The sequence below is a fragment of the Aythya ferina genome (genome assembly GCF_964211825.1).
Source record: "Aythya ferina genome assembly, chromosome: 6".
Classification (NCBI taxonomy): Eukaryota; Metazoa; Chordata; class Aves; order Anseriformes; family Anatidae; genus Aythya; species Aythya ferina.
The window spans coordinates 24,463,156-24,482,994 of record NC_140303.1 but is presented as its reverse complement, the minus strand read 5'-3'; the positions used below and the strand labels follow the sequence as shown (position 1 = coordinate 24,482,994).

Below are 19,839 nucleotides of genomic sequence, written 5' to 3'. Positions count from 1 at the left end.
ACATTAAGTACTCACATTTGCTTTCAAAATCAATTTTCAGATGGGTACGTTTTATGTAAATAATGTATTGTAATGGAGTCTGAATGGAGAAAGCATTTTTGAAATTACATGAAACCTCAAGTTCCTTTGAATCTTTTTAAGTGACTAGGGCAGGAAGAGTATCTGTCTTTAAAAGCCTAAGAAATATATATCACAGTTCCTTATAAGTCCAGATTCCTTACTGAAGAAACATTCTGTTTTAGTGTTCCTAATGTCAGAAGAAATGGTATGATAGGAGCAATTAGATTGGGTAAAGCTATATTGCTGGATATTCCACACATTGTCATGTTGAAAGTTGCTTGTGGTTGTGAAACAACCTTGAAAAACATAATGGTGATCTGTATCCCTGGATAGAAGGGCTCACCAAGATTTTTTCTCGTGAATGTTCTTTTAAATTAATAGAAAAAAATGCCCAGACCTTGTTGCTCGGCACAGAAACCCCGGAGAGTCTTTGCTGTTACATAAGTATATAGCTGAGATACATTGCTGCAAAGCTATAGGTCTGTTCTCTTTTCTCTCTTTTCTCTCTCTCTCTCTTTTTTTTTTTTTTTTTTTTTTGTTATTTGAGAAATGGTCATGTGCTCTAGATACAAAAGTGCAGAACCACAACTTTGGAAAGCAGGGGCAGCTTCAGCTGGTGGGATCACATTGGATCCTTCTGACACAGCATGAAGGAATTAGCATCTATTTTGAAGATGAAATGTTAAAAACATTCTTTTTTAACATTTACTCTCAGATCTTAAACTTTGTGGCCCGTGTTTTCAAGCTTAGCTTTGTATTCAAGAGAGTTATCGTTGACATTGCAGAGGCTAGGGTTTTTAAAGGATATATTGAAAAACTTGTGAAGAAACTGAAGTGAAATCCTATAATGGTAGGTGCTAATGGAGTCAGTCTTCTTATTACTATTCGAATCTGTTCAGGTTAAAATACAGCAATCTGGCAATAATTTACACTAAAACTATAGCTGCTATTGCAAATAGATTTGTATTTAAAGGAATGACAACTTGGGAGTATCAAGGTAAGAAAAGTAGCCTTCACTGTTCCCAATTCTGAATTCATCTCCCATTTTTTGCATGTGTCAGACATGCTATAGTAAAGGGGAAGTTGTGGAAAAAAAAAAAAAAAAAAAAAAAAAGAAAACTTGAGGTAAGCCACCTTCTTCTCAGTTTGGAAGGAAATACAAGTTGTTAGTCACCACACTGGCATACAACACTACCTCCCTCCATGGTTTGTGTGACTGTTAGTGAGGCTGGCAGAGCATCCAAGCAAGGAAGAGGAGAGTGATTTTCTTTTTCCTGGTATTTTCTCTCCTCAAGTGGCAAATCTTATATAGTGACATCATCCTCAGAAATTAATATATATCAATATTTAATATGGAAAATACTGTAATTCCAGGAATGACACAATACAAGTGGAGTTCCACTGATCTGTAAGAACGATGATGACCACAACCGTAAATTTGACTGTTCTAGAGAAGTCCTTTTTTTCAGCTCTTCCTTTTGATTTCTGTTTTAGAGCAACTCAAAGAAGGTAATACTTGTTTATGCATCTTTTTACAATGTGTATTTTGGTCAGCAGAATTAAAAAGGATCTTTTCAATTGTGCTTTAGCATTTATGCCCTAAGTTATATGATTATTACTTATTTTCCTGTGAAGATCGCCTAGCTCTCACATTACAGAAATTACTGGCCTGTTTTGGGAACTGTGATATGCCAGTTCGTGTACTATGCCTGTCTAAAAGGGAAGATATTCTTATCTTCAAGGCTGTTTTCCAAAAAGTCGTAAAGTTGAGCAAGAAAATGGATACCTTTCTTGGAGATGGTGCTTTTTTCTTGTGTTGCAAATCTGTCCTTATTCTTGCCTCCTTCTGCAAAAAAACACTACTGAAGGCGTTCTCTTGAACTCATGTTACCTTCTCTTTTGCCTGTCACTCTCTTGTTACCGTAGTTTTCTCTCTTTTCCGTGGCAGTCTAGAGTAATGGTAAAAATGTGTTTGTCTTGTCTGGGGGTGCAGAGATACCTGACCTGGTGGCATTTGAGTTAACTCTGGAGATAAAAGTTACCTTTAGAGACAGGTGAAGCACTCCAAAAATAAGCTGTATTAGTTTAGGCACAGCACCAGGCAGTGTTACTTCTGGGCATGAGCTGCTTGGTGAACACAGTTGCTAACACTGGGCAGAATGTAATTGCTGGAGAGGGTCAGAGGCAATGTTGGAAAGCTCTGCACTGCTCTACATGGTGAGATGCGGATACATCTCTCATGTTTGCATCTGTTGACAGCTGTATTTGGCTATGGACCTAGTCACATCTTTTTGTGTGTGTTGTCATAGAGCTGTTGGTAGCCCCTTCACATTAAGTGAAACATGCAGTTAGAGTTCAGTTCTTAAAGTAGCAATGTGTGACACATTGGATTGTTATGGGGATACTGAGAACTTCAGAAAAACGTTTTTTTTTCGTTTTGTTTTGTTTGTTTGTTTGTTTTTAATTTGTATACAGGGGGTAGTTGTTTTAGCAATTAAACTCTGCATTTAACTAGTATAATTATTTAATGCTTTATATTCTCAATTGTGCTCTTGGCAATTATCAGAGACCTGACATTATTTCTCTAGTGATGGTGCATCTGTGTTTTATTTTTTCTGTTCTGCTTGCTTTGCCACTGACTTTACTGGTAGATATGAATCTGACTCCGGCAGAGAATCATGAGTTCTCTGAATTTTCAGTACAAGAAGTTTTTGACTCAGCTTTATTTTATCACTGTTTTTGTGCAGCACAGTTTATTCTAATGAATGTGCAAGGACATTGTGTACTTAAATGCTGTTTTACTTGCTTTGATACAGATTTTTCTTTTTTTTCCTTTCCTTCTGTTAAGCGTTATTACTAATTGCTAATAGAATTTCCCAAAACAATGATAAAATGGCCCTACAAAATTCTCAACAATTCTTTCCTATTCAAAATGTGTAATGCATATTTATCAGGAGTTTTGAATGCGAATATGTTAATATTTTCTGTCAGTGGACTGCAAAAATGACTGATTATTTTAGCAGCAGGATCAGCTTGACTGACACATCCATGTAATGATTCTCTTGCATGAACATAGGCATCGGGCAGTAGAAAGAGATCCTATTAGTTATTTCCCAGTAATGCTTCAAATTTTCCCATATCATCTTACCTCAGGGGTGATACCATGATCAGGCAGGTGGTTTTCCCAGAGCGAGCAAGGCTCATTCCCTGCACTCTGGGTGTGCTGAGCCCTGTGATTTCCCCAAATGTGGGAATCTCGACTGCATATGTATTTTTTTAATTGTATTGAAAGTTCTGTAACTGTAATTGTGAGAAACAGAACTAGACTGTAATCTTCTGTGGTAAGTATAAAAGGAACCAAAAAGTTTTCTCCTCACAATAAGCTGGTCCTTTGTAGCACGTAAGGTATTGGTTGTTGGGGTGGTGGAGAGGCACCTTATATACATCATAACCTTGGGTTTAAATACATTATGTATGGGAATGCTTATAACGCTTCAGAGTTATATAGGTGACCTTAGTATGGGAACGACATAACTTTTGAGGAATTGACTTTGTTACATCAATACCATCATTTATTTATCTATTCATTAATTTGTGGGAGCGAAACACTTCTAGATAAAACTTACCATGCTTTAATACTTGTCACATTAAACTAACAGATTCCTTTCATTGGTAATCCCATAGGGCAATTATTGTTATTGCAACATCTTTAAGCAAAGTTTTTCCTCTTTCCCCTCTCTTATTATGTTTATGTATTTATTTTTCAGATATGATTCTGGATCAGCAGGTAGGCTCTGGGCAGCTCAGTGAGGATGTTCGTCACAGAGTGCACGAGGCGTTACTGAAACAGCATCACCATCAGAACCAGAAGAAACTGAGCAACAGGATCCCAATTGTGAGATCCTTTGCTGATATTGGAAAGAAGCAGTCTGAGCCACATTCCATGGATAAAAATGGTAATGCATTGCTTTATTTTGCATTTTGAGCTTTTGATAACATTTGTCTGCCCAGTGTTGTGTGTGCTTTGTACCCACAGCTTGAACTCAAAGTGATTATACTCTGAAAAGTTCTTGTATAAAAACAGTACCTTTTATGTGAGAGAGTGGTTCCTCATGCATTCAGTAACATGCTTGTTTAAGTTTGAAATTCAGGAATCTGGAACAACTCAGTGCTGTGCAGATATGTCCAGGTGAACTAGTTTGGTTTTGGAAGCAGGATAGCTCTGTAAATGTGGCATTCTGTCCTGTACAATTGGCGTAATACATTGTCCCTAGTGCAGTACCCCTGAACTACATGCACGGTGTTTTAGGCAGAGTGTTGGAGATTTTGCAGTTGAATTCACAGGGTTAAAATGAGAAAAACATTCTCAAGGCAACACCGTTGGAGAGAAAACACAAGAACTGTTCGTTATTCTTTGAGAAAATCACTTTTTGGAAAATGGTATTTATGAAAATGCAAGAGCAAGTCTGCAGAGTTGTTCTGCAGTAAAATATTGGCTTAACTTTTTTTTCTTGCTTGCTTTTATAGAAGCCATTATATGCGATACTGTTATTATTGGTAATTATAGTGAAAGATCTTTTCTTATTCCTCTTTCTTATTAACATGAACACACGCATGTGTAATGAAACTCACAGCAAAATTTTGCGTATATGTACAGTTAATTCACTAGAATTATGCACTGCAGAATTACTGGGCCTCCATACACAGTACTATTACAACACCCACAACATTTTTGTCTGAGCACCACTGGACTGAGTGACTCTTATTCCAGAAATGCCTTAGCTTTAGAGAAATCTCAATCTGTTCTGCCGTGTCGCTGTTCAGTGCTGTATTGAGCTCACCTGTCACCTGGAGAAGTGGAGAGTGAGAAAACAGCCACAGATACAGGTGCTGCAAGAGGCACCTACATGCTGTGAGGCATAGGACAGGAATGGGGAGTGAGAAAGCCATAGTGAGGTTTGATCTGGAAACACGAGGCTATTGACACAAAGATTATCTTTGTTTTCAAGGAAGGATCATTTATTTCAACCATTGCTGTGTAAAGTTTTAATAGGTACTTCTAAATCTAGCTGCTTGGGAGAGACTGTCAGATCTAAAAGGCAACATATAATCTCATATGAAGATGATATAAAGTAGAAACATATTTATCGTGCCACAATAACATTTTAAGAGTAAGGAAAAAATAATGTATGTGAAGATGTGATTATGTGTATAGGTACACAGAAGTAGTAAAACTAAGTTGGATGATTGTCTGTCCTTTTTAAGGCAACTTTTCTGTTGGTTTTGTGCAAATTTTGCTGATGGCCTTAAACAGATATTCTAGAGTAACTTTTAAGAAAGCTGATGCTATAATGTTCCTATTCCTCAGTTTCCATGGGAGGAAAGACAGATGCTTGCACTTCTTAAGCTTTTTACAATAGGTCTTATGTAACACATAGGTCTCCTTAAAAAGGCCCCTCAGGACAAGCTGTGAAAATATAAGATCAATTTCAGTAACATTCTCTGTATGTTAATAGAACTGATGCATCAGTTCCCTCCAGAAACATCTCACTTTTTTCTAGGTTTCTTGTGGGAACCTTCATATCGCTAATTCTCAAAGAAACAGATTCCAATCAGGACAGCGTGTTGAAAATGCTAGTTTCATATACCCAGTGGTTAAGTGATTCTTTAAGTCGGGGCACGCATTCTTAAAGGTTTCCATCTGTCTGTGCTTATTTTGCAAGAAGAAAAACTACTGAGTTCCAGTTCATCTGCTTTTGTAGAGGTGCCTCAGAGCACTCTAACCCCTGGTTTAAAAAATCACCCAATCACTTCCATTATATTATTTAAATTAAGTTAAATGTACTGTAAACAGTAAAAATCTAAACAGTTGTGGGAACATTTATGGAAAAGTAAATCAGCTTCTTAGCTAAATTGCAGTGAAGCTTTCCAAAAACAATCTTTTTGGACACGGATATCTTCTAATCAGTTTGAAGCACTGCTCTTCTACTTGCATTCCATAAGTGTTAATGCACATTTGGCAGTCTCCTGTACTGACCTCTTCAAAATAGATGATGGCCCTATGATAAAGCAAAGAAGGGTTGTTTTATTTTAAGTTTCTATCTTACCATCTATTACCCTGTTACATTAAAAGGTTTGAATCTTATTTTATTACCTGAATTCTACTAAAATTAGTATTAGCTTTATAAGAAGAAAATTCCATCTATATTTTTGGTTTTCAAAAGAAAAATATTTTTCATTTTTTCACTTCAAGACACCAGCCAGTCAGCATCCCATGGGCTTAAGAGGCAACCATTATCCCAGCACTCCAGGATTAAAGGAGTGGGGACTGCTGCCTCTTCTAGCATAGCCCTAGTTACTTCTTTACCCTGGCTAGCATACATGGCATGTAAATTATGCAGGAATCTATGCTGAGATGCTCAACTCTATGGAACTCTGCTGTCCTTAGAAACTTGGTCAGGGGCAGGAGAGAGTTTTCTGATAATTTTTTCCTGCCATTGCCCCATGATCCAAATGCTAGAGTTCTGCTACAGTGTTACGCTCACTGCAGCTATATATTTCTTTTTTGATTGTCATGAAGCATGTGTACAAGCTTCTCTTAATAACACAAAGATGTGTTGTTAATATAAAGTTTTGAATTAGGTGAAGGGGTGTGTAAAAGAAAGCAAAATAGAGAGTTAAAACCTGATATCATCAGGAGTGTGTTGTGAGACACATCCTTGTTTCTTGAAGACTAACTGGTAAAGTACAATTGAAGCGTTGTTTTAGCTTCCTAGTTACCCATTTGTGCACAAACATGGTATAGAATATACGAACAAAAATATTCCATGTATTGTCAACAGTAGCAGTGGTGTTCTCTCTTTTTAGTACTAAAAATGTATTAAAATAGTAAAATATTTTACTTTTACTTTTTTTTTGTTTTTTTTTTTTTTTTTGTTTTGTTTTTTGGATGGGAAGCTTAATTCATAGAAAACTGTAGGGAGAAAAACAGGCAATCTTAAATACTACTGATGAACTTACAGTCCAGAGATACATGCACCTTTAGGAAGGTGAATGATGCAGGGGAAGTTAGAGAATTTTTCTGGCTATAAGAAAATTCTTAATCTGGTTAAATTTGGGTTTAGTGAAGGCAGTGTAACTGATAAAAATCAGTGGTCAAAACAAAAAGTGATCTGTAGTTCATGAAATAGGTTGTTCAGAGGAGTAAGTCCCTGCCATGTAGGCTGTGAGGTACATACAGTGGAGGATGTAAACCCCCTTTTTTTGTCCAAGTTCTTGACTATTCTAGTTTACTGGTGTCTCCAATTCCAGATATTTAAGAATAAAGTCTGAAAATGAAGATGTAAACTTGAATTCCATATATGGCTGTGCTGCTGACAGGCCCCTGTGATATCTTTGTTGGAAGATAGTTGTACATATGTTCTCCCTCCATTTTTTCTTTGTTTAAGAGTCTGTCAGGCCATCTAATTAATTTGCTTTGTATTTAGTAGTATTATCTTTTGTTTACAATGGCTTTTCTTCACATCCTCTGCAGGGCTAAGATGTCAGGGTGCTATGGATTTACCATGCATTTTTAATGCTGCCATGCTGTGTTTAACTTTCACTTTTCATTAAGCATCAAAACTGTGAGAATTAAAAGCCTGCTTTTGATGTTCCAATAAAAAGCGACAGTCAAATTTGGCATAAGAGCAGCAAAAATGATTTATTTTTTTATTCCAATTTGACACCAAATACCCCAAATTATTAGCTATGAGGGTAGCAATAATTTTAGCATAAATGCTCTAAAAGGCAGGTAAAAAATAGGAATCTTTGCCATTAGTAAATCAACTTTAGAAAGTTTGGTTTGGAGAGCAATTTAACTTCTTTTATTGAGATTAATAAGTTTTTCACTCTGATATCTGAGAACTGTGTCTGAGTTCCCACGACATGGTCTTAGAAGTCAAAAGAATTGCAAATGCACAACACCTTTCTATTGTTACAGGAATGCTAAAATAATTTTGTAAGCCTCTCCACTTCTATAAAGCGTTCTTTAATTCAGAATTTAAGTGTATGAAGCACAGGAACGTAGTGGATTTGATGATAATGAAGTTAGGAAAAGGAGTTTTCATGATATAATTTTTTTTGACTAGCTATTTCACTTTTACTATAGGCTTCAGAGTGTGTGTGTGTGTGTGTATGTAATGGAATCTAGCAGACCTTTGCTGATTAAATTTGAAGAGGAAGGAACTAGGGGAGTGGTGCATGTCAGGATTAACGACTTCCAAATTGTATGTCCATGCACGCCGTTGAAGTGTTCTTTACCCATAATAATGTGATCTTGTGCATGATTTCTGTTCCGTTTCTGTATGCCATTTATAACTGCTTCTTCTCCCTTGGCATCTGAACACACTTTATTAATGTAAAAATTGCATTATACCATGCATTTTATTTGATTTTGACAAATTTTGGAATTCTAAGGGGATGTTTATTCAAATGCCAAAGAACTTGAAGAAATCAATGGCATATTAAATTAGGGATCTTCATAGTTAATGGAATGAGCTGCTGGAGCAGTTTATTTCGACAGGTTCTCTTTCAAGCATTTTTCTAGTTACTTCAGTTAGTATGATTGGCCAGTTTGGACGTCTTCATTGTTTTATGGAAATATGAGCGCTTGCAGAGTTGTTTAAGACTATGCTTGGGCATCTAATTGAGGACAGCATGTTTTGGTATCCCAATTAAATCTAAATTACCAGTTCTCTGATGGCTTTTGTTACTTTCCTCAGTTTCCTAATCTCTCCTAATCATCAGTCCAAGCACTTATGGCATAACTCAGTGCCATCTTACAGCATGTGAAGTTCAGATGATGTCAATACTACCATATGGAGACAGATGGACAGTACTTGGAGCCCCATGAAAAGGGGAGGGAGGCATTCCTAGGTATGTGACCGGGTTCCTTTGTTCTGGGAATAGGTCGCAGTGAATGCCATATGTATTCCCAAGTTCTCTGCCAGTGGTGATTTTGGATCAGGTGAATTGCTCCTGCTTTCCTTGCAGGGAAGCCAAGCCCAATGATGGTTCTAGTTTAAACTAATACTTCTTTATATTCTTTTCAAATGTATGCATTTTAATCAAAATGTATTTTCCACAGGTTACTTACTATATTACTAAAATATAACTTATATTTAAAAACATTTTCATTTGATAATTATCCTTTCTCCACATTTCCTTGTACCCATGATAAAATGTATAATCTGTATGTATAAAACTGTATCATTCATCTTTGTATTTCTTTATTTTGCTCTGTCTTTGTTGTGTCTGTCTCTAACAGGCTCATCTCATCTCTGTATCTTCCTCATCTCCTATCCTTTGGGTTCTGTAAACTCCCTGAAGGTTTGGAGGTAGTATAAATACCTATTCTTGCTTGGGCTTCAGATCATTTCAAATGTACACCCATGTCTTCATCTCAGTTTCTTGACAGCATGCAACTACTTGCCATAGCGATTAAAATATACTTCAGGCCTTTGTCAGCAGCTGTGGCACATTTATGAGAAGCTTGTGTGGAATAATGTTGTTTTGGGGGGAAAAAGTAATTTTTGATGCTATTTCTTTGTAAATCCATTTTCTTGCATCAATTTGTAAAATTGCAAATCATAGCATTTTAGTTAAAACTGCATGACTCCATGTGAATAATGTTAGAGGTTGAGGCCTACCATTAGAAAAATGTGTTAAGTGACTTCTTCCATATCCTCTTTTATTATGTATCATTAGCAAACGCCAAATCCTGCTTGCAGTTATATGGGTACAGTGGGAGTGAGATCTCCCATTGTGAGATCTCCATTGATTTAAAATATTATCTATCAAGATACCTAAAAATATGTATACAATTCAGTGTGCAAAGATGGTGTCACTGCTCTGTTATATCAGAATTTTAATATGTACTTAGGAGAACTTAGTGCTTTTCATTCATTGCTTTTTGGCCTAGGTGGACAATGAGTCCATTTAGATTTGGCAAGTTGGTTACGAATTACAGTGAAAAGCCTGAAGGCTATGATAGTTGGCTTGCAAATCAGACTTTTTTTTTTTTTTTTTTCTGAGTGGGAAAAAATATATATGCTTTAGAAAATGTAGACTACTTTTTTCTGGTTAAAATTCCTTTGACGTGTTAGTTGCATCCAATTTGTATTAACTGTGATTTTGTCTGAATAACGCTGTTCTTGGTTTTTGTCGTTGGCATTCTAGAGACCTCTTGGATATTGATTAGTAAATGCAATGTTCATAGCTAAATGTCTGAAGCCTTCAATTTTAGGGACTAAAAGTATGTTGTATGTGAAACTAATTTACTGGTATTGTTTTATTTTTTTTAATTTGATAAGACTAATAGTCTCAAAATGTTCAGTTCTGTATCTGCAAATGCAAACTTCAATTAGTGTAACAAATACGGACCTGATGGATTTTACATGGCTTGGCTTTGCATGACATAATTGTTTTGTGTGAATTTTTCCTCTATTCGAAGCTCTGGCAATTTCACATTATCTGAAAAAAAAATCACTTTTTATGTATAACAATTTAGAAGATAATTTTGAAAACTTTTATAAACTGTGTTGATATTAGCTTTTTATACATAGATAAGCCTTAACATCCATTTTAGCATGGTTTTATCTGTTAGGTATTAAGTTCCTTTGTATGTAGGCTGGGTATTTCAATGATACCATACTGTAGATTAGTACTTAAAAAAATCCTAATGGCTCTCTGATGACATCTCAAAGAAGGCAGCTTTTCAGATGCTTTATGTAGATTGACCTCAGGATAAATAAAGGCTTTTAAACCTTAGATTTTATAAGGACTTCTGTAAGACTTGGATTTAGTGTAGCTGTATTTAAGAAACAATTTGATGCAGTGGTGACTGCTAAGGTTTTGGTGGAAGTCAGAGAGGAAATGCATATTGCTTGCTCTTTTTGGTCAATGTGTAGCATGGCAGTTCCCCTTTTCATTCACACAGCTCTTTAATTGGTTGGTGTTTCATGGAACTACCATGATGCCAATAACCATGTCCTTCATTCAGAAAAAACAATCAGCTGCTGAAATTGAAATACACCTGAGGATAAAGCACATACATACTTGCCAACATGTATTTGAAAGCTGAATAATAAATGGAAAACCAGTGTAGCATGGTGATGCACGTGGTTTCCATCAGTATACTTCTGGTCCTATCCCACAGAGAATTTCTCATGTGCTTAAGAGTATTCACCTCAAAAGTCTCCTTTAACATGAAATCATACACAAAATTAAGTTCAAGCCATCTTTGTAGCTCTGGAGTACAGGAAGCTACCAAATGTGAAAACGAGTAGTCTCAAAGTCTTTCTGCAAGGGGGAGGGCCACCATGGCACAGCATCTAACTGTTTGAAGTGCAAAATATATGGCCATATAATAAACTAAATGTGTGTACGAGTAAAAATCTCTCCAGAAAAGCAGTTGCTTTCTGCCTTTCCTTTTCTGTTGGAGGGCCACACAAAGACCAAGTTGCTGATTCTCATTTTGCAGACTGTATTGTTGCACTATGAACACGCATTCCCGCAGCGTGTTTGATAAACTTAAAAAAATTCCTATAGATAGTAAAAAGAGAAATTAACTATCTTCTCTACCTTGTATCTTTTGATTGTTTTTCAATCCAGTGAAAAAATAGAATTGTTTTTCCAAGATCTAGAAAGCTGTCTTTTAGTTACAGAGCTATTTAAACGTCTCTTACTGCCTCAAGGTAAAACTTGTGTTCTTTCAGATTACTTCAGCATATGGGAAAATCAGAGTCTGAGGTCTTCTGTTGGCAGAGAAAAAGAACATATGCTATTCTTTAAACTTTACATACTTACTTGTTGTGGCTTTTATTTCCCACCATCTATATTTTTACTACCTAAAGGAAAAGTGGACACAATGTTTACAAGTTAGCCTTTGGACCATTATGGTAGTTGCTTAGGATGCTTTCGACACCTCAAATTATGGTGGTAAAAATTCAGTAGTATAATAGGTGGTCTGTCTCTTTTGTTGGTCAGAATCTTTTTCTCCCTGGCAGATACCCATACTCTCATTTTCTTGAAATTATGGGTCCAGAAAAAAGTTCAAATGTAAATCCATAATTAGCAACAGAAAGACAATCAACTACTACCTCTCTTGCTTTCCTGTGGATAACATCTTTATAACATAATGTGTATATTGGTATGACTAATTATTACAAGTATTACCATTCATAGAGTTCCTAGATTATAGAGGAGTTTCTAAAAGGAAGAAAGTAAGAGTTAAGCAAGTCTAAGGCTTCCTGGGAATAAGCTAAGGTAGAAATGTTCCCTGTGCATTTTATGGCTCCTATTTTAGAATCACTGTGAGGGTTTTTTTGTTACATTATAGTATACATTTTTGCATATTATGTACATTATCATCAAAACAATAGATATATGCTATTTTGAAAGTTATAATACTACAGGATAGTTCTTGTAAAATTTTGTAAGACTGCCAAATAAAAAATACAGAAAAAAATTATGGTATGAGATATAGTGTATGGGGATACTGAGTGATGATGGTGGAGCAATGATAGAACTCAGTGGATCTTCTGAAAGTTCTAATTAAAACAGAAATGTTGCATGGCCTGTTATCTTGCATATTTAAGAATTGCTGGCTTCTAATTGGCAAAGGTTGTCCCATGCTAAGTTTAGGAATTCATAGTCTTATTTTTATGTAAATTCTTTTAAGTTTCATTAATATATTGCCTTCTGAAGTTAATCCATAATTTTTGTCATATGAAAATACTGATCTTGACTTATTTTTAACTATGTGGCTAGGTTAACATGATAGTAATGTCTGTTTTTCTGTCACTTTCCTGCTTGTTTCACTGTGGTGCTGAACAAAAGCCCTAATTTCTAGTCTTGTTTTGATCTTTGTCCTGAATCAGAAAGAGAATAAAAGAATTTACATTTTAAAGATTGATACGTTTAATAATAAGATTTTTACTAATACCTTTTGGAACATTCTGTGCCTGTATTTAGTCAAAGTGAAATCTCTCTGGCTAAGCTACCAGGATGCAGCACAAGTCAAATAAATGTTTTGTGGCGTGGGAGATTTGCCTAATGGAAAATGAAATGTTGATTTTCATGAAAATCAACCTTTTCCTTGAGCAAGTTTCTCAACTCGATTTTGCTCAAGCTCAGTTCATGACCAGAGTTAGCCAGGGATACTGCACTGCTCAGCTGTGACAGAAGCTGGACACTGTAGATTTGTGGCCATGGTTGAGATACTTCTGTGTGTCTCCTGTTCTGTTAGGTCTGGATTCTGCAAAGTGCTCCATTTCCCAACTGGCTGAAGATATGCTTAGACTGCAAATGGATTTAACAAAGATGTGAGGGCGGACACACCATGGCTTTTTGAATTGCCCAAACAACGCGCCTAGCTTAGGACTGTCTTTATCTTCATATGTCTTGAGCATATGGTCTTTGTTACTATGCAAGTTTAGGTTGATTTTCACCAGAACCAGTGTTTTCACATCATCATTTCTTAGTCATATGAGAGACTTTATTTGCTATGGAAACAAATATATGCTGGGCACAAGATGCTGATTCTGGGCCAGCTGGACTCTGCAGTTATTCCTGGGTATGTGTTAGGGCAGTAAGAGATAGTTGGCTCGTACACTTAGCACTTCTTTCTGTACTTTGTTGTGGTGTTCAGAGCTGTGAGCAGGTCTCACATGCCAGGGAGAGTGTAAGAGTAAAGGCAAGCAGGGAATGTCCAGTTAACCTATGGGGTTTGCATGATGCCCTACTGCTAGCCCCACACCCTCAGTGTGTGTGTGTGGTGTCTTCTGGCTATGTACAGGAGCATTAAGTAAATATATGCTTTATGTGACCTATATTTGTTACTTAGTTCTGTTTTTTCTTTTTTAGCTTTTGTTGACAAATTTTAGCTGGTCACAAGGCTTACTGTTTCCTACATTAGACTGAGGCATGTTTAAACTCTTCTCATCTTGAGATGTTTTTAAAACTTCCAAAAAAATGCTATACTAAATCCTCACAGAAATTTTTTGAAAATGTTTGCTGAAACATTTGTTTTATACATGTCAATATCCCATTGTTCAATACTGAGATGAAATCATCTTAATTTCCAATATTACTATTTTTATAGCATCCCACTCTTATGCTAGGTTTTGTGGTATATTTTATAATCAGAACATTCTTTTACACATGAGTAAATTTATGGATATTAGTAGTCCTGTTTTATTCAGTGAGGAGTAGTCTTGCAGACAGATACTGCCCCAAACTTGGCAGTTCCTCAAATTACTTACAAAAATTATATAAATGCAGGACTTTCTTCAAATGTAATATCTTAAACATTGTAAGCTTTAATTGGCACAGAAGGTTCGTCTTCCAATATTCAAGAATATGTCTTCCAATATTCAGGAGTATTTTCTAAGTTATGTTCTCCCATTTGTAGCTGCATGTGATAAATGTTCACTTTTGAGAATGTGTTACTCTAAGTATTTAATTAAAATGCCATGTTTGGATGTTTCATTATATACATATGATATGGAATGTGTATAGTTCCTTAATTCTACCAAATATTTCATTGAATATTGCTTTATTTATAGAAGTGAGTGTTAGTATTCTGTAATGGTATTTTTTGTTAGCAGGTCAGATTGTTTCCCCACAGTCTGCTCCAGCCTGTATTGAAAACAAAAATGATGTGAGCAGAGAAAATAGCACTGTTGACTTTAGCAAGGTAAGTGTTTACTGACGGCAAAGTGAGATTCCTGACTACCAAACAGATCTTTTTAATTAAAAAAGATGAATCTATGTGAATTAGGAAAAGCTATGAAGTGCAAATTTTACTTGAGCATTAAAATTTTTCATGGCTACTGCAACACACGGTTTGTATCTAACAAAAAAGAATTCTTCGTTTTCCTGATAAATTACTGGTAACAGGAAACCACAATGTAAGAACATAGATACACATTTATTACATAACAATACAATAGGTATGTAGCTGTAGGGGGAGTTTTTAGAAATGAACAGAAAATTGTTTAATAAGGAAGGTAATTCAGAATTCTTACAATTTGGATTTACCTCTCAGATTTGTACTTTTGTAGAAGTAATGCCTGAATGCAAACTACGCTTTTTATAACCTGCACTCGTGGATTCCAGATGTCTCAAACAGAATGTGTTTCTGTAAACCTATAACTTAATACTTCTTGCAAGCCAAGATATTTCAGTACACTTCACAAAAGATGTTAGCTGTTCAGTAGTGGAGATTGCAATGACAGTTCAATGTTAGATAGCAAAGAAAAGCAAACAGCTTCTCAGCTTTAATGTAAAGGAGAATCCTAATTTGTTTAAGAAGTCTGTATGTATCTAAAACAAACTGTCACGTTAGATACAGATGACAGACCTGACAGGAATAGATGGCTTCAACTGACACATTAATACAACAAAGGTTGAGTAAGTGAAGAAAGGTAATTTAAACCAAAATTCTGAAGAGCAGCACTTTGTGTCTGTTGAATCTTAATGTTAGTGCAGCTGAGCTAAAAGTAGAGTTATGTGATTGCTCCATCTGGTGCCAGAGATATTTCCTAGCAGCAGTAGCTATTTGCACCAGTTGAATTCTTGACTGAATATGCCAGACTAGGAATGGTATATGGCTGAAATAAAGATGGGAAACAGATCTTGTTGTTAAAGATGGTGCGAAGAAAGGAGGAGGGCCGGGGATGTATTGTGGACCATGTTTCTTCAGAGGTAGCAAATTGATCTATAAACTGTCACATGCTTTAAAAAAAAAAAAAAAGGCAGGCTAATTCTTTAAAAATACTTAAGAATATAGAAAGTCAATTATAATTTTGGTTTGCTGGTATTTATTTTAAAATCGTTAACAAAAACTAATTGTTTTTGTAAATGTTCTAATATCAAGGTATAACGTTTTAATAAAGGATATCAAATAGAGATAAAGCTGGCCATTCAACATTAAGCTGTGCAGAGATGATGCTCACAACAAACTATTGTGAATGACGCGACTTTCAGTCATGCTTTTTTGCATATTTTCACAATTGCTTTGAGTCTTGTTGGATCAAAATCCTCGTCTATTATCTATATGCATAGTTTTTATTCAACAAGAATGGAGCTGCATCATCTGATCCTTCAGCCACTAGTTGTACAGCTTAGCTGATCAAAAGAGCTCTCCCTATTTAAAGTGTCATGAGAAGAGATCAACGTATCTTTGGGCTAGCCTCAGTAGTGTTAGATAGCCACAAGGGTATCAGGAATGTGAAAGAAGCTTTTATTTGCAGGAATGAAATAACAGTAAAGAATTCTAATCTAGATACCTTTTTTGACTACCTTTAAATAGTTGCATGTATCCTTTTGAAGATGCATAAGTGAAATACAATTTCCCCTTGAAATGTGCTATTGCAGTAACTCCCAATGGTTATAATTGAAATTATGTGCACAGATTGAGAGGAAAGTAGAGCAGTACACTAATTTTCTTTTGAGTATTGTGATTTCTTGCTCTAATTTTGTTCCACATATTAATTTCATTTACCTTCTACCAAAAACCACCTTTGACTACCTTGCGCATTCTCTCTTTGCTAATCTGTCTCGCTTGGGCTACTTCTAATATTCCAAATTCTGGAGTTGATTCAACCATCAACAACGTGAATATGGCAGTGATACAGTGTTCATTGTATTGGTATCTATTTTTGAATTACATGAGACATCAGGAAAAGCAGTGTTGAATGTTACTTCAGTAGCATAACGAGGAAGACTTAGTTTCTGATGTTTGTACTTATAAATGTGTTGCTCCTCTTCCTCTGGGAACAGCGTGAGGCCTTTGTATTCCCAGGGTAGTATGAGTGTGTTCTAAATGGTCTGTCACAGCACTACTTTATCCTGTGTCTGTGAGCAGGATGGGGATGGCAGCTAAACAATTGCTGGTCTCTGCTTCTTCTAACAGAGGCTGACATGATCTTCAACTGTCCTGAAATATGAAATGCATGAAGAGACTGCAGCCATGTCCCTTCTCATGGCAACATTTCTGTTTTCATGTGGAAACAGTATTTCTGAATCAAAACTGCAGTTCCAATACTGATAGAGTTTGGTCTTTCAAATACCATGGGAAATAACTGACTTGTTTTTGAACATTTTGGATATGAACATTTTGTTTTCGATAGCTCTGCTTATAAGTAAATTTGATGAATACATGTCAGGACTTTCTTAAAGAGTGATGTTGGTTATTTTCTGTTTGTCTTCATGCCAAATTATATTTGGTTTTGTGGGAGCCCTTCCCCTCCTTCTCCCTTCCTCGAGGTGGCCTGGGGGGGGAAATGGACTCCACATTGGTCATTTACTTTGATGTTTTAATAGGAGCCTTTTGGGGCTATTAAATGCCAAGTCATGAATGTGGCTCAAGTAAGGGTTAAGATTAAGATGTACATGATGTCTCTCCAAATAAAGACTTCTTGCAATAAGAGATGAATGGTGGATAGGTTAGAAGGAGTGTTTACAGAATGTAACTGCTACACTTGCACCAAACTCACTTGGGGTTACCTCTGTGCTTGTTAAATAGCAGAAGTTACACCTCAGGTTTGCATGTATTTACCCAGTTTGATGCTTTTCTTTGCTTTTGACTGGGGCTCAGTTCAATACCTTAAACATTTTGGACTCTCAAGCTATCAGTAGTACTAGAAATGTGTCTAGGAATACTTTCTGGTAGACAGTGGATTGAGTATTGCTTTCAGGTTTGAGTCTTGGTCCTGTGATCTGTATGTTGATGGGACCTTTGGGTGACAACTGTAGTATGTGGTGCACAAGACTTTATTAAATGCTAAATCCATTCATAAAGTAAAATCAGTACAGAGTGCACATTGGTACATGTGCCTGGAAGATTACTTGCTTTCTCTCAAGTAGAAATGACCTAAAATGCCACCAATAGATGCGGCGTGAATCTGTTTGGGATTTGTATTTAACCCTGGAGAGTCATTTTGTGATTTGAGTGGGGAACAGAAAAAATTATTTCAGTAAGACTTTGATGAAGTACTTGGACTCCAACCTTTCAGGTTGATTTGATATTTGTCTCATAGCTTAGTGAGGTGTTTGTCATTCTTGATTAGCTTATGGTAGCATCTCTTTGTGATCTTAGAAAAATAAGATTTCTTACAGAGGGAACTGTATTATATCTGAATTCTGATTTAGTGCCAGAGCCATTTGCAAGAAAACAATTTTCTAAATATTACCAAAAACTATGCAAACTAGTACTGACAGATGGCTGTAAGATAGACATTAAAATGGTCCACTTTAACAGTTTATATTGGATTTGGTTGCTGTTGTTGTGTTTAGATTAATAAAAGGAAAGCAAATGACAAAATTCATGCATTTTGAAATGTAGGCAATACTGGTGTATAATGAAATCAAACATACATTATATACTCCATTATTTCACGTCAATCTTTGTTATAAACTGTAGGTTGGTACTGAGAAAATAAACACAAACACATTCCTTGGCAAATACCTAGAGCTTACATAGCAATGTTGTAATGAAGCTGCTTCTTTTCTTTTCCTACCTGCCCCATGTGAAAAGTCAACACCATAGCCTTAAAACTCCAAAATTTTTGTTCTGCTTTGTTCCTTTAGTTTTGTCTCTTGAGACAATTGTGGTGATAGCTTATTCTCTCTTGTTTTCAGAAGTCTTCCACCAAATATGAAAACAAAAATGGATCTCACTTAGAGCAGTAGAAGGAAAATTTGGGGTGGTGGAGCCTGTTCTTTTTCTCACTTATATTATAACATGACAACTATAAGATATGAATTCATGATCTCCACACTTGTTAATTATGGAAATATGAGGTGTCTTAATTTCTTCTACTGCTATTAATTATTCTATTATGAATTATTGATTCTGTTAAGATTTTTGTTAAAATTATTAATAGGAAATTAATATTGGATTCTTACCAAATTATTTGTTGCCTTTATTTATGGAGTACTTTAACTATGTTTACAAGATAAAATTAATAAAATATCAAAAAATCGTTTTTTTTTTTGAGAAACATTCTTATTTTTTGAAACATTACATGACAGACAAGAGTAGTAGAAACTGAATAATGAAAATAATTGTAAATTTAAAATATAATGCCATCATTGGCCAAAACAGGAGAAAAAAATATCCCTGTAAATAACTCCGTGATAATTTGATATTGTTTTCCTAGGTTGACCTACACTTCATGAAAAAGATACCTCCTGGAGCTGAAGCATCAAACATCTTAGTTGGTGAATTGGAGTTCCTGGACCGTGCAGTTGTTGCTTTTGTTAGGTTATCTCCTGCAGTGCTGCTTACAGGACTAGCTGAAGTTCCAATTCCAACTAGGTACAGTTAGATTTGTGTGTCTTTGTGTTAGATTTCTAAGTATCTTGTGGAGACAGGGTGATGTCACCTTCAGTGAGTTTCACCATGTATTGGGTTATGAAATTTGCCATCTGCCCTTTAAATTATGCATAAGTATATTCAGAAACATGCTGTTGGTGTGCAAAGCAAATCATTTCTTGCAGAAGTAGAAAAGATAGCTTGTCAGGCTACAAGACAGAATTTATCCTATACAAACAGGTAATGCTGCAGATGAAATATTAGGAAGCTGAAGCAGCAGCAAAGCAATGTTGTAGACTATTTCATCTGGAACTGAAACTACTTGTGTGATACTGCAGAATTATGTCCAGAAGAAAAAAAAAAAGATACAGGAAATAATTAAAGAGAAAAAAAACACTTCGTGATTCGATTAACTAGGG

General features: G+C 35.7%; 1 protein-coding gene across 12 annotated transcripts in view; it reads left to right on the top strand.

The window, feature by feature from the left end:
• Positions 1 to 19,839, top strand: part of SLC4A10 (solute carrier family 4 member 10) — a 181,171-nt gene that overhangs the window by 119,300 nt on the left and 42,032 nt on the right. For 10 of the 12 annotated variants that reach the window (XR_014694506.1, XM_084524194.1, XM_084524193.1 and 7 more), the window contains 3 exons: positions 3,828 to 4,016; positions 14,706 to 14,797; positions 19,266 to 19,423. Coding sequence is in view for 11 of the 12 variants with exons in the window: in XM_084524194.1 (XP_084380320.1) it covers positions 3,828 to 4,016; positions 14,706 to 14,797; positions 19,266 to 19,423 (439 nt within the window). In the remaining variant the exon portion in view is untranslated. The remainder of the gene's footprint in view (positions 1 to 3,827; positions 4,017 to 14,705; positions 14,798 to 19,265; positions 19,424 to 19,839) is intronic. The other 2 variants (XM_084524191.1, XM_084524189.1) reach the window with 1 other exon arrangement.